This window comes from Pocillopora damicornis, chromosome 6 (genome assembly GCF_964200805.1).
Source record: "Pocillopora damicornis chromosome 6, jaPocDami1.2, whole genome shotgun sequence".
Taxonomy (NCBI): domain Eukaryota; kingdom Metazoa; phylum Cnidaria; class Anthozoa; order Scleractinia; family Pocilloporidae; genus Pocillopora; species Pocillopora damicornis.
The window spans coordinates 5,806,112-5,821,443 of record NC_142675.1 but is presented as its reverse complement, the minus strand read 5'-3'; the positions used below and the strand labels follow the sequence as shown (position 1 = coordinate 5,821,443).

The 15,332-nt window shown below is 37.2% G+C and overlaps 1 protein-coding gene across 2 annotated transcripts; it reads right to left on the bottom strand.

The window, feature by feature from the left end:
- Window positions 1–5,595: 5,595 nt before the first annotated feature.
- On the bottom strand, window positions 5,596–14,376 carry LOC149043633 (peroxidasin homolog). Of its 2 annotated transcripts, XM_089210476.1 has the most exons (7): window positions 14,218–14,376; window positions 12,166–12,504; window positions 11,249–11,521; window positions 11,076–11,108; window positions 8,205–8,237; window positions 7,542–7,574; window positions 5,596–6,754 (listed from the first exon to the last, which is right to left on the bottom strand). In XM_089210476.1, exons 1-7 carry the CDS (start codon window positions 14,276–14,278, stop codon window positions 6,492–6,494), a joined length of 1,035 nt encoding a protein of 344 aa, XP_089066602.1. In that variant the 5' UTR covers window positions 14,279–14,376; the 3' UTR covers window positions 5,596–6,491. The 2 variants fall into 2 exon arrangements, with proteins under 2 accessions (XP_089066602.1, XP_089066603.1); XM_089210477.1 differs by lacking the exon at window positions 8,205–8,237.
- Window positions 14,377–15,332: the final 956 nt, after the last annotated feature.

Here is a 15,332-nt window from a genome sequence, read left to right as displayed (position 1 = left end):
TAGTGATGACTGAATGTATTATACTGAGCATAGAGCACTCATACAGCTACAAGGGAAACAAATGGGTCGCTGAGGACCAACAGAAACTTGCAGTAAATCAGTGTCTGTACACAAGAAATCTTATGGAAACACAGGACGAATGCTTTCGGTTCCTTTTGGCAAAACCTAAAACATCCTTAATGGCTGACTTAAGCTTTTGATTTCTTTAATTAAAAAGCGAAATATCCAAAAGCTAACAGTTACCTTTCATGAATCTTTAATTGAACATAAGTTGAAGTTTAACAACGCAAATCTTTTAGCATCCTTTAAGGGTTTTTATTAATGTACATTTAATTTAGCTTTAAGGTGAGAATTAAATGAGTCTCGCTATTTTGACATCTTTAATCGACGCACTAAAGATAGCGTTATTGAAATTTGAACTGTCAATAGGAAATGTATAACAAATTAGCCAAAACTTGCGTTGGTCAAGAATAGCAATTTTTTTTTCCATGTGCAGCAGCAAATTTTGTCGAAATATCTGAATTGGTGGCGAAGTGTTATCATTTTCGCATCTCCTTTAAAGAACGCATGGAGTGCGATGACAAAGAAGGATATATTTACTGCACTTATTGTAATGACTTTGTATCAAGTTCAACTTTCGAAAGGCATGAGCGAAAACGTAATAAGATGAGCTTAACAGATACTTTCGGGGTGACTTCAAATTCCCGTGATTTCTTTTACGAAATTTCAAGTTCATCATACGATGAAGGCTAGTTACCTTGAATATGGAAGAGTTACACATATGTAAGTTACCATGCATCTTTATCTTCACATTAGAAGGTAAATGCTATTCAACGTTGCTTGAGGCGATAGACCACTGCCAACTAATTTTTTCTTTTACACCAATTCCCTACAAGACCCACAGATTTTGTTCAGGAAGAGCGTCTTGAAATCGGTGCAGAAGTTGATAATTCTTGATCAAACCCTGAGCAGGTGAGAAAGGAAGAACGCGGAGTTTGTGCATAAACTTATATCTTGTATATTGTCGAACGGAATATATTGGCCGTGTGGCATAAACTGAAGTGAATACTTCGCTAAAGTGGGCGCAGAAAGCATATACTTTCTTGTCATTGCACTGCTTACACTCTTTAGGGATTCTTTATATTAGGTTTTGCTTAAAGGCACTCAAATAAGAGCATTCGTCCTGTGATAGCCAGCGGACTTACCGGAATCCGAGGCAGTATACTCTAATAGCGACAATGAATATGAGGATCTAAACAGTACCGATGATGAACACTGGAGCAACTGTTACAGTTCGAGCTCCTGATGGTGACGAAGAAGAAATCTGGAATGGTGTGCTGCCTGAGATAATGTCGAAAAAAGCCTAGCCCCTTTCGGAAGCTCAAGGCTGCCAAACAGCACTTCAAGAAGTAAATTCATTAATTTTCTAGTTCGTTTATTTTCTGTTAATCTGGCAGGCGACTTGCCAACTCAGCGATAATGGTTTCGCTTAGTTGCTCAATTTCCTTTTCTTGCGACTAAGGGTTCTTGCGTAGAAATTTCCAATGAGGTTTTTGAGAAACTACGGATGAGCTTTCCGAGATCCTTGTACCTTTTGAGGCAATTCCTAAATGTTGATAGCGATGATTTCAAAAAGTTTGTGGTTTGCTTAGTATTAGGGTTATAGAAAAAAACTGTACAAATGCGACACCTATACTTCGATGATAAACAATTGACAAGTGGCAAAAAAGGTAGCAACACTCACTTCTACAGAGAAAGAAAACTAACTTGTAATGCCACACTCGTGACTAAGGTTACTCTTAAAAATGGAAAACCTTGCTTCTACGCTATTAAGTACTACTGCAGCAACAGCATCATAGATGAACTGGAGAAGTTGGTCTTCAGAAAAGACTTTCCCATTAATTGGGAATTGTGGACAAAACGAGTGGGGAACCTTGGCTGATGTTTATGATGGAAATCTATGGAAAGAATTCAAGAACGTCAATGATTCACCTTCCTTGAATAAACCAGGAAATTATGGGTTTATATTGAACTTTGACTTTTTCCAGTCGATGAAACACCGTTAGGATTATTCCGTCGGAGTGTTTTACTTGGCAATTTTAAATCTGCCCAGGTCTCAATGGTTCAAATGGGAGAACATCGTTATTGTAGACGTTGTTCCTTTATTGGGGCAAGGAAACCAAAGATTTAAACGAATCTCTTGAGCCAGCTGTGGATGAGTTGAAAGCCTTGTGGAAAGGGATCAAGATCAAAGTTAGCCTTTGTATACTTGCCCTAACGTTTCGTGCGGTCATTTTGTGTGTGTCTTCTGACGTTCCTGCAACGAGAAAGATCTGTGGATTCAAGGGGCATTCAGCTCAACTTGGTTGTTAACGTTGCTTGAAGAAGTTTTTGGGTGGTTTTGGGGAAGAGAGAGATTACTCTGGATTCAATAGAAGCTAATGGAAACCTCGCACAAGTGAAGAACATCGCCGAATGGCCATTAAAATTAATCAGTGCAAAACAAAAGCCCTGGGGCAACAAAATGGTATCACCCATTATAGCATTTTACTCAGACTCGATTACTTTGATGTTATTAGACTTTGCACGGCTGATCCTATGCACAATCTCTTTCACGAAACTGCCAAAGGAATGTTCAAACTATGGACAGACTCAAAACTTTTTTCGCTCAGCCAACTGAACGAAATCGAGCAAAGGGTAAAATCAGTTGAGGTTCCTAGTGACATTGGACGATTACCGATGAGGATAACCAGTACTTGTGGTTCATATACCGTTTTACGGGGCAGTGCAAAAACAAGAGATTCTTCGAACTCCAAAATATGAGAAAATTCATACTGACAAGATTCCTAAAGGATATAAAACTACCAAACGAGTTTCAAGGAGATTTTCTTAAATTTTGTTCACCTGAAGAAAGTACAACTCCAGATGACAAAGATGTTTCCCCTTCCGACTGGCTGACGGTCTATGAATTTTCGAACATTGCAAAAAATGTGCCTCTAAAATGCTTGGTCTCTTATAAGCCCACTCCTCTCCCGTCCCAGCGAACAAAAGCTCTACTGTATTGGTTGTATTTTTATTTATTTGATCGTGTGATATTGAGCCCAACTTGTTATTTATTTCCATCCCAGTCTAAAACAAAATGTACATATCCTCCACTGTTGAAAAGCAACACGTTATTTCAAAACAGTTCATTACCTCCTAACCCGTCCCCCCTGCCCCTACCTCTTTGCATTCCTCGTAAGCTATTTTATCACAAGCTTACTTTAATAATTGTTCTTATCCCACCTAAAAGAAAAGTAATTTCACAAATTTATAAAAGCGTCAATCACTTATCGTGATAAAACGAAATCAAATTCCTACACAAGCAATCGAACAAACATTCGATATAGAATTCACCTCGATACCGTGGAGTGAAGCTTAAACTTCCTTTGTTGCAAAATATCCTTGACCTACATACAGCTAGAATTTCAGACATAGGTATAACTCACTTACCTTTTCGAGACTTGGGGTATAAGCCTGTTTGCCTAAACGAGTGCAGATTTAACAGGGGTCGATCGAACGTGTAATTATTTTCCCTCCACAATTTCCCTTGCTTCGAGCATTCCTTCGTACTCGTCAGCGTTAGCTAGGCTGAGTACTTTCGGTACAATGTACATCACAACGAGGCACGGTATCAAAAGGTAGTCCTTCCAGGTATGGTATCAAGCAAACAGGGAAGCTCTAAAGCGGCTTGAAAACCGTCTGGTAAATGGAAATAGTGGTGATTGTGGTGCCAACGTCCGTCGGCGCCAAAACAGGAGAAAGAGAAAAAGGACGGTTGTAGCTCCACCAGCTTGTCGTGTAAGTAGAAAAACCTAACTGATTGGAATCTTTTAACAATCAACTTCTCATGGTATTTTAGTTAGTAATAATTATGTCTTTGAACAGCTGCATTACAGAGATATTTCAGAACACGTCTTGAAACTCAGAAATTAAAGAGCAGTGACCGTTATGAGGCTCGCGAACAAAAAACTAGGAAGAGTGGTCGCCAAAGAGAGGTATGTATTTGGATACTATTTTTAACATTTTACTTTTTATATGCCCCGCTGCTCACCAGTGGTGGGGTGTGGCAATTGATCAGTGTTACCAGTGGACCACTATATTACAGTGATCAATAGGAGGGAGATATTTCCCATTGGATGTAACTTTTTTTCCCCTTTCGAATTGGACAGCTTTGCATATAAACATGATTATCGCACTATGTCCTCTTGAAATTGCCTTGTTAATGCTATTTTCTGTCCTCTCTCTGGAGGCTTCCAAGGAAATTATTGTAAAGTAAATTTGGCAACTGTATGGTATTATATTAAAGATTAATCTGTCGTGAGAAAAAATCTTGAATGAAAAAAATTAAGATGTTGATGAGCAATAAACAATAGTTTATATGGACCATTTAATGAAAAATAAGAATAAAGAGACTATACAGAATATCATGCTCAAGAATTCCACTTACACTGTGTACACATATATTACAGGAGAAATAAATTCTTTGTATTAAGTACAAGAATATCCTTCTCATGTTTGTTGTTTTGCTTTATTTTTTAGAAATTAAAGAGGCGAACTACAGCCCTAGAGCTGGTTAACTGGTTCTCAGTTGCCAGAATTGAGAATACGGTATTTGAATTGATAGATTTTTGTGTTAGGTATTGCTATAGCCAGTTAGATTAGGTATTTTTAAAAGTACATTCAGAATAAGATAAGTATTTTGTATTAGTATTTTATTACGGTGTATAATCATATTTGATAGCCAGTACACATGCAAAAAGATTGGCAAATAATCGATACAATTACTAATTTCAATTGATTAAGAATATCCTGATTTTTTAGATGGTAGGTTGAACTTATGTTTTTCATTGTATCAGTTCAAATTGTTTTAGATCCATTATTAAGGCAGGAACATATGGACACCGATACTAAGGAGCTTACAATGGCTTCCAGTTCATTATAGGATAATTTTTAAAATATTGTTGCTAACTTACAAAGCTCTAAATGGACTGGCCCCAGATTACATTAAAGACCTATTGAAGTATAATGACTCTCGTCGCACACGAAGATCTTTAAACAACAGGTTGCTGGATGAGCCTAGAGCGAATCTTAAAGCGTATGGTGAAAGGGCTTTTTCCGTGGCGGCACCAAGGCTCTGGAATAAACTACCACTCCAGATCGGGCTATCATCATCAGAGGCAGTTTTTAAGGCTAATCTTGAGTCTTATCTTTTTAAGTGTGCATTTGATTTGTAATTTTCACTTGTAGTTTTTACTTTTTATTCGTAACCTTATTGTACTGTATCATATAATGTATTTAATTCTTAGGATTTCAATTTTTACGGTTTTTAGAGTATTGTAAAGCGCCATGGACAATTAATGGAAAATGGCGCTATATAAATGTATTTAATTTAATTTAAATCATGTTTCTCAGTTGCTAGAATTGAGTCTGATATTTGAAATGATAGATTTTTATGTAGTGTAGTACTATAGCCAGTTATATTCTGTACATGTATTATAGTGATGAAGATTTTATTGCCTACATATTTGAGATTATATAAATTATACACAAACAAAAGAGAAACAACTTTATTAAAGTATGACTATGAATAATTCGTAATGTTTGGACATCTTTTTTGTTAATTTATGTAAGAGCCTCAGTTGGGACAAGTCCAGATATCCCCAGCCTCATTGTGAGTCAGTATATTATTTTTCCGAGCCCGTGGGAGCGAGGAAAAATACGAGCAATGAGCAAAATATCGGCTTGCATTATTTGTTGAACCATCGAAGAAAGGATGTCTTTTGGCCACTAGGTTTCTACATTTCATATGGTCTTATCTGAGCATCGTACTGATCGCACAAGGAACCCGCGAAAGAATAAAACAACACCAAAGAAACCATTTATGTGTTCCCGATGACAAAAAATCCATGTGGGCTTCTAAGCTTGTTTCTGAGGAAATTGTGCCCAAAAAACTGAAAACGAAATTAAAGATCGAGCGGACCGTTTCTGTTCGTATTGTTGCCCTGTTCCACAGTGTAATACTGTAACTAAACTCTAGGCATGGCAAAGGTTGGACGGTCGTTGAACTGATATCAAAACATTAATCAACGGACGTACGATCCTTTATGATTTATTCCACTCGTCTTCGTTAACTTTAAACTAAACAACAAACAGAAGGCTTATTTAAGCGACACAGCATAACTAAGGCCGCGAACAATAGTTGCATACACGAACGCAGGATAAAACTAATAATAATCATGGTACAATCTAAACGAAATGAAACTAAAGGAATACAAAGCCATGCTTACTGATTGTCCTCTCTGTACGCCTGAGAATAGTTGGAGCTTAACGCAGTGAAATTCGAAGAAAAGTGACGACTTCGAAGACGTTCGATTCGCAACACAACAACGCGATACAGCCACAAAGCACGAGATTTATTTTATATACAGTAATACCTAGCCCGACAGCAGCTACAAATACCGTGGTATTTTTTGCGCGTTCCATTGCCCTAATATGGTGAGTTGACGTACTAGTGGATTGTCATCACCACTTCCAACGTCAACGGTAAAATTTGGGTGAACAGTTGAACTTTCGAATCCACGGGTGTGATCTGACATGCGCAGATCAGGCTTCCTGATTTTCACAACCAAATAGATAATGATTGTAACAGCAGTTAAGAGAAGTGCAGCAAGTAGACCGGTTAACCAGTGAAAGACTTCCCCATCTTCCATTTCTGAGAATGAACAGTTATTTTTTCTTCTCAGTCATGAACTATTATACAAAGTACATGCACTATGTAACGCTGTGGATCACAGAAACCACCAATCACAGTGCATATTGAATGGCTGACATTTTATTGTGGCTTAATGTTTTGTGTGAATGGGGAAGGAACATGTGTGTTTTACTCGTTCAAGATTTCAACGGGGAACATTTTTTTATCGCATAGTTGGACACCAATCGAAAAATTCAGCTCATTTCAGAAATTCACGATTTCTTCTCCAGACGATCCTGAAAGTTGTTATTGATTGAAGTATTTGTTACATAAATCGCTATGGCACTATTTTCCATGTTGTAAGAATGAATTAACCTCAATTTTTACGCAAAATGGCATCATGGGGAAAAAAGAGTATTATTGTTGAAAAATGAACAGTTGAATAGAAAGCCAAAGCAGTTGAAACATCTGAAATCAGTAATACTGGTTAAATTCGTAAAGATTTCGACCAAGTTTTCGCCTTTTTTTTCCTTTCTTCAAAATAATAAAGATAACATGCAAACAAAGAAAACAATTACACCACTCTTTCTGACCACAAAAAAGCAAGATCACCAATAATGAACCTTTTGAAAGCTTTAGCAGTGATCCTCGCTAAGTGACAACGGTGTTCATGCCTAAGGGGTGAGGAGATCGTGGGCCCAAGAGGCCTGGAATATTTAGGTTGTTGCTGTTACAAGTTAGACTAATAGACCAAAAAAAAGACGAGCAATTAATTTAAAGAAGAGAAAAGGAACAGAGGTATACTTACTTGGGGGAGGTGAAGTTGAGGGACTTTGGGTCTCTAAAAAAAGTAAAAATAATAATATAAACAAAAATTAAATTGTCTTTCCTCCCACTGAGTGACTGTAAAAACAAACAAACAAACAAACAAAAGCAAATAAACTCACAAAACCCTTGACGAGATAAAGCTTAAGGAGCTTAATGCTCGATATCTAGACAGATGTCCATAGGGAGTTAAAACAGAAAAAAGTGGAAACACCCATCGTCATTCAGAGCGTCACCTACATATGAATATGACAAAGAAGTTGTCAAAGCACCATGGAACGCAAAAATGAAATTTTATGCAGACTGAGAATATCCAATTCAACAAACAGCAGAAGAAAAAAGATAAAATAAGCTAACATATAAACAAAGAAAACAATAACACCACTCTTTCTGGCCATGTACCTTTCGAAAAGGTGTCTTATTGCATCTTAGCTAACAAAAAACCAAGATCACCAACAAAAAGAACCTTTTGAAAGCTTAAGCAGTGATCCTCTAAGTGACAATGGTGTTTATACCTGGGGGAGGGTGAGGTGATTGCGGACTCAAGAGGAATATTTAGGTTGTTGCTGTAACATGCTAGACTAATAGACTAAAAAAAGAGGAGCAATTCATTTAAAGAAAAGAAAAGGAACAGAGGTACACTTACTTGGGGGAGGTGAAGCTGAGGGACTATGGGTCTCTAATAGAGTAAAATAATAAAATAAAAAACGATAAAATTTTCTTCCCTTCCTTTGAGTGCATGTAAAAACAAACAAACAAACAAACAAAAAACAACAAAACAACAAAACCACTGACGGGATAAAGCGTAAAGAGCTTAGAGCTCGATTTATAGACAGATGTCTTATAGGGAGTTGAACAAAAAAAGTGGAAATACCCATCGACATTCAGAGTGTCACCTACATATGAATATGACAAAGAAGTTTTCAAAGCGCCATGCAACGCATAAAAAAGAAACTTTCACGTAGACTGAGAATATCCAATTCAACAAACAACAGAAGACACTTTTTCCCTTACACTGGAGACAGCGTCTTCAATATCCATTTCCTCTACTGTTACGCAAGTCTTAACCGTCTTCAGTCTTATCAAGATAAATGGAACAACCATATATATAAAAAACTATTTGATTAGAAAAGGAGCATAATAGGATTTTTTATTTCTCTCGAAAAAGACGCAGATTTAATTATTGGAGGAGTGTTTTGCAAAGATTTAGAATTTTCAACTGCTTAAATATAGGTTCAGTATGAGCGTTAAAAGTGCTTCTTGATATAATTCGTACCACCTTTTTCTGGAGTAGGACAATATGTTTCAAGGTGGATGGATAATTGGAGCCCCATACCGTAATGCAATAAAGTAAGAGGGGATAAACAAGACTACAGTACAGGGTACATAAAGTTCAAGTAGGTAGGCAGAGACTAGATTTACAGATTGCACTGATGGAATTTGAAACTTTCATAGCGATGTTAGCAATTTTCGGTTTCCATGACAAATTTCCGTCAAGAATAACACCTAAAAACATAGACTCTTAAACTTGGTCAATAGTACATTGGTTAATCTCTAGTATAACTTTAAGATTTCCCTTTTCTTTCCTGGTTTAAAAACCATGAAATTTGGTGTAATTATATCTATCTAAAGCTTATTGGCTCGGCATCTAAAAATTATAGAGAAAGAGGGTAGAATAGAAATGGGTCTGTAATTTGAAATTAATGACTTATCACGGGACGCGTCACAAACAATCCTTAGCTCTGCTGGGAAAACTCCAGAACTTAGCGATTTAAATTAAAGACATGAATCAAAGTACTGCAAATAGAGGTAATAGGTTCTTTGATAAGGCTTGTGGAAATATTATCGATACCTGTAGCTTTCTCAGAGCGCAAAGTGCCACAGATATTGACTACTTCATGCTCAGAAATTTCATCAAAGTATAGAGAATCATTAAAATCCACGGAGTGAAAGTGACGGTGCGATTTAAGAGATACGGGAATATTCCTAGCTAGACTGGCACCAATATTTGTGAAATAGATACAAAACTGCTCTGCAATTTGTCTAGGATCTAATAAGTCTTTGTTGTCCAACTTAAATAACGACGGCAATGTCAGTTTCGAAGTGTTTTTCTTCAGGTCCTCATTGAGCAGTCTCCGAGTGCATTTACATTAGTTTTGCCTCTTCCATCCTCTTAGCGTAATATTGACGTTTAGCTGTTCGTAAAGAGTGACTGAGTTTATTCTTACAGCACTTATAACGATACTCTCTTTGGGGGGATGGGGTTATCAAAAAAACGCTTATATAGTACTTTCTTTCCCCGAATTGATTTTAAAAGTGCTTTAGAAAGCCAGAGTTTGGATGTTGTGTAGCCTTTGGCCATAACCATTTCTAGAGGAAAGCATTGGTTATAAATAGCAATGTGCTTCTCAAGAAAACTTCTATAGGCTAAGTACGGATCATTGTAACCGGGAAACTCCGTTCAGTTTACATTTCCTAGCTCACGATCAGGCTTAAATCTTGGCGTATTTTGTTGATTTTTGAGGCAAAAGGTAATATACCTGTTGCGATCACCAAAAGCATGCTTATAGCCCAATATAACAGCAAAAATCGGAAAATGATCAGAAATATCATTAACAAAAAAAATTCACTATTGTTAGAGAAAACACATACCCAGTCCAAATTGGAAGAGGATTAGAAAGTAAATTAATCCATGGGGCACCTTCAGCAAGATTCAAGACAAAAGCAACCCGACAGAAGGAGGAAAGTGAAAAATTGTCAGCTGCCACTGGAATGGAATATTGGGGGATTCTGCCATAAATACTTCTTCTTTCTGGTGTAATGGGAAAAAGAATTGTCTAATTTTCTGCAATTCCTACAACTTTTCATGGTTTTGAATGGGGAAGGCCCAAACTCAGATTGTCACACTCTTCTCATTTACAAAGACACTCTTATGACAGAAGAACAAACTAAAGCACACCAGGACTTCTTCGTAAGACGATACAACATTAATGCTGATCTTGTCGAACGGTCTCTTAAAATGGAACTATCCTAATAAAACTTTATGAAGGATTTTCTATGCATTAAGCGGTCAATCGTGGCATAAAATGGTATTTTTCTAACCGTTTAACCGTCACACTGCCTTTCCCCGTTTGTGACCGCTTAGCGCGGGTTCGACTGTAATTTGCTTTTCTATAAGAGGGAGAGGATATAAGTAGGAATAGGGATGAGGAAGGTTATTGAAATGGAGCAGAGTGAGGAAAAAAGTGGAGGAATTTGGATATGAAAGGAAAGAAGACAATACTTAAAGTAAGCAGGTTGCAGATCACATTCTATCAATGCATGTGAAATTTCACGAGTGCGGCTTTGAGATATACTAGAGTTGAGTTGATGTTAAACAAATACCATTAATAAAGATTTCGGTCGTGAAAAAAGGATTGATAAAAATCAATGCAATCTTAGATAAGTTTGGACACGGTTTAAAAGTTTGCTCCAAAACTGACATTGCGAAAATTGAAATAGAGCAAACAGTACTTACCTGATGTTAGTGAAGATTGTGGAGTTTGGAAATCTAAGGGTAGAAACAGAGTGGCGAAGTGAATCACTGGTATACTTTAAAAAAATAATAGACCAAAAATAGCAAACTTTTCTCTTTCCTGACAGGCTACTCTACTCTAATGAAGCTTGCCTAACGATGAATGAAATCAATACCTTGAACATAAACGTCTACGTATACGGTGAAGATATTATCTCCCAATGAATTCTTGGCGTAACAGGTGTATTGTCCGCTTTCATATACAGTGACACTGCGAATTATAAGACTTGTTTCTGAATCGTTATTCCATGTATTCTGTAAGAGGAGCCCGTCATGGCTCCAAGTTACCGAGGGGTAAGGATAGCCCTTCACTAGCGCATCCATATAAAGATCCATTCCTTCAATGATATTAATCAATCGAGGACTAGTTGGTATTAATTTTGGTGGTTCTAAAAAAAATCAAAGTTTGCATTTCTTTTAGCTAAAAAGAGAAAAGCAAAGATGCAAAAAACAGTGTCCGAAGTGATACAATTTAATATATGAAAGCGAGGAGCAGGGATGGTTCATTCGCAGTTGTGAGAACGCTCGCCTCCCATCGCTGTGGCCCGTATTTACTTCCCGGACCTGGCGCCCCTTTCAAAAAGGTCTGGCAAAGTTTAAGGCCCGAAAGCCATATTTTAACATCAAAATATAAAGAAGAGAGAAGCATATTCTGGTACACTTAACAGTCCAATTTGTTCTTTCGCAGACAGTCTTATTGTAAACTTGTTTCAAAACTGTTGAAACTCCCAACGTAAATGAAAACAGAACATCTTAAGGGCATGATAAGCTATCGGAATCCTCAATAAACGGTCCCCTGGCGTTACTAGTGGGTTTCTGTTGCTTCTCGTCCTTGCTATTTATTTTTCCACAAGGTTCTTCAATTATCCTTCCCCCCAGTAAAACAACATTTCAAATTTTATTTCGACCTGGAAACCGTGAACAGCAAAAGCCACCACGTGGATTGCCTACCGCTAAATTCCCATTGTTATTAATATGAATACATTATTATTAATTACTATTACCATCTTTATATAACACATATAAACATCACCTTTGGCAATATTGAGGATCGTGGTGAAACTTTCTTTCCTTAGAAATCTCACCCTGGCAGAACAGATAAACATTACTCCATCATCCATAGGTAGTACCTTTTTGATAACTAGGGTTCCGTTGGTGTAAACGTCAAAATTTGGGTTATAGATAATTGTCTCTCTCATATTTCTAACTTGCGCTATCAGGAACTGTTTCCCCCCTTTGTCGCAACCATCTTTTTCAAGACCCGGAGAGCAGTGGTACCAATCGATATCTTTCAAATTTCCTGGATCGCTAGATTCAGAGCACGCCAGCAAGTATCTCTGGTGAATTTTTGCTGTAAACTCACGGTCAGCACCTATCAAATAAAGGGTAATATAGTTTTTTTCACTTGTTTATCTCAATATCAGAACTTTTAATATCATTCTTATCATATATTATCCGTACCTCCGTTTTTATCCGATTTTTTACCAGAATTGTTCGGTACGCGCTGACCGATTTTAAGCGTTAGATTTAAATATGGAATAAATCTTAGCTTGTCATTACTTTCAACATTATCATTCTTGTTATCACTATACTCATCATTACAATCAAAACTATGTCAAAATTGTTTTTTGTCCGAAGATCTAAGGTTCTATTCCCCAAGGGGACTTAGAATTTTTTTTGTACTACGCTCGTGACAAGACGAAAGAACATCTTTCGCTAAGTCAAAATTCTCTAACGCGATTGTACAGTTTCTCATCAGCCCAATTATAGCAATAATAGGAACAGGACAACGAACAGTATGCGTCATGTGCACTTGCTGTTGTGGTGCATTTTGGAGTTAACTGTTGTTTTTATTAAAGACGTAAAGCCGTTGGCTAGTTTTTGTCTTAAATCTTTCTCGTGGTCATCTGATGTTTTTTAATTACTCGTATGTTTTCAGTCATCCTCAGAGACCCAGGGGCTGTGAGGTGATTTCAAGTCAGGGTGAAAGAGCCCCTGTGTTTGGCATTTTATATTCTATCTTTTGTCATAGGTCAATAGCTTTGCGATCACCAACCGAGTTTCCTATCAGGCTAAAATGACGTCAGAAGGCCATTTATTCTCATATCAAAAGGATTAGGATTTTAGAGTTGACTCTTCCAAGTGTCTTCTTGATACAGAAGAAATGAAATTAGCTGCTTGCTGGAGCAAAATTAATGGCTTAAGTCGAAGGGAAATATTTTCAAGAAATGCTCCAAATAATTTATCGCTTTTACCAAGGATCGATCGATAATCAATCTGCGATACGCAAAATAATATTTTTTTCGTCCGTATAGCGAATCACTGATAAATTGAATCTTTATCGTGGCATTTCATTCTTCATCAGATGAAAAAAATTTATACTTATAGTTAAATAAAAGAAAGAAGTTTCAGTTTACTGACGATAATTTGACTTAATCAAATCTTCATTTCCGCCAAGCTGATTTTGCTCAAAGGGAACGGTTGTAACAGTGCGTGGCAAAACAAAAGGGATCGAAAAACATTTATTCAATTCAAAGACGCAGAAACAATCGCGAGCTGAGGGTTTTGACTTTGTCCTCATCCAGCCCGCTCCAAATTATCTGTTGTACGGACAGTGACGTTAAGATAGTCTCACCTCATATCTAATTTCATTTCACTTTTCGCTGCAAGGATACCACGACACAATTTGTTAGCAAATGTTTCCTGCGAAACGAACGCGTGATGCGAAAAAATAATTCGAGTAATTGCAATCATAATCTATCATCAGGCTCAGTCATCCCAAATTTGTGTTTGTTGAGATCATAGCTTTTATGATATGATTATGTTTGCTGAGATCATAGTTTTTTTAGGATATCATTGACAGAATCAATCTGTAATGGTCATGCAAAAGCCGATACAGTTGCCAAATGCTCAAAAGGGTCAACAATTTTAATGCGTAACTTCGCGTAACTTCCCTGCAAGTTTCTGTTGGCCCTCAGCGATCTACTGAAAAAGTGCAAGTACGGTATTTGCTTCGCTCGCGGCCGTAGGAGTGCTTTGTGCTCAATACCATGCATTCAGTCATCACTAATGTATTTCTGCTTACCTGAGCTGAACGCCACCAGAGTAATGAAAATCACAGAGAAAAAGAAAATGTGAAGACCCATAGTTATTCGACTCAGAGTTGAAACAAAATTTCCCTTTGAGAAAGCGCTTCCTGTATCTTGTCTGTCGTAAGAGATCGAATGCAACAGGCCTGTGCACGTTTACCACGGTTTCATGAGCTTTTAGCGGAAAAACAATATGCAAATTAGCTGGCTGCAAATTCCGGTGCAAGGCCGGTCATGGAGTCTTGACGTAACAAGTTCAGTTGCGGGTAAAACTGCGACGTTCACAAGCCTGTTGCATTCGCTCTCTTTCGACAGACAAGATACAAGGAAGCGCTTTCTAGAAGGGAAATTTGTTTTCAACTCTCAATCGCACAGCTATGGGTCACTGCATTTTATTTCTCTCTGTGATTTTAATTACCTTAGTGGCGTTCAGCTCAGGTAAGCAGTATAGATTATTGATGACTGAATGCATTAGACTGAGCATAGAGCACTCGTACAGCTGCAAGCGAAACAAATACCGTACATACACTTTTTTTAATGGGTCGCTGAGGACCAACAGAAACTTGCAGCAAATCAGTGCCTGTATACAAGAAATCTTATGGAAACACAGGACAAATGCTCTTATTTCGGTTCGTTTAACGGTTGACTGAAGCTTTAGGCTTTACTTAGCTTTATTGTAAAACCGAAATATCCAAAAGCTAACAGTTACCTTTCATGAATCTTTAATTGAACATAAGTTGAAGTTTAATAACGCAAATCTTTTAACATCCTTTAAGGGTTTTTAATTAATGTACATTTAATTTAGCTTTAAGGTGAGAATTAAATAAGTCTCGCTGTTTTGACATCTTTAATTGACGCACTAAAGATAGTCTTATTGTAGTTTGAACTGTCAATAGGAAATGCATTTCAATTTAGCCAACACTTGCGTTGGCCAAGAATAGCAATTGTATTTTTTTCCTGCAAATTTTGTCGAAATATCTAATTTGATGGTGATGGGTTATCATTTTCGCATCTCCTTTAAAGAACGCATGGAGTGCAATGACAAGAAATGACATATATTTACTGCGCGTATTGTAATGACTTCGTATCACGTTCAACTTTCGAAAGGCAT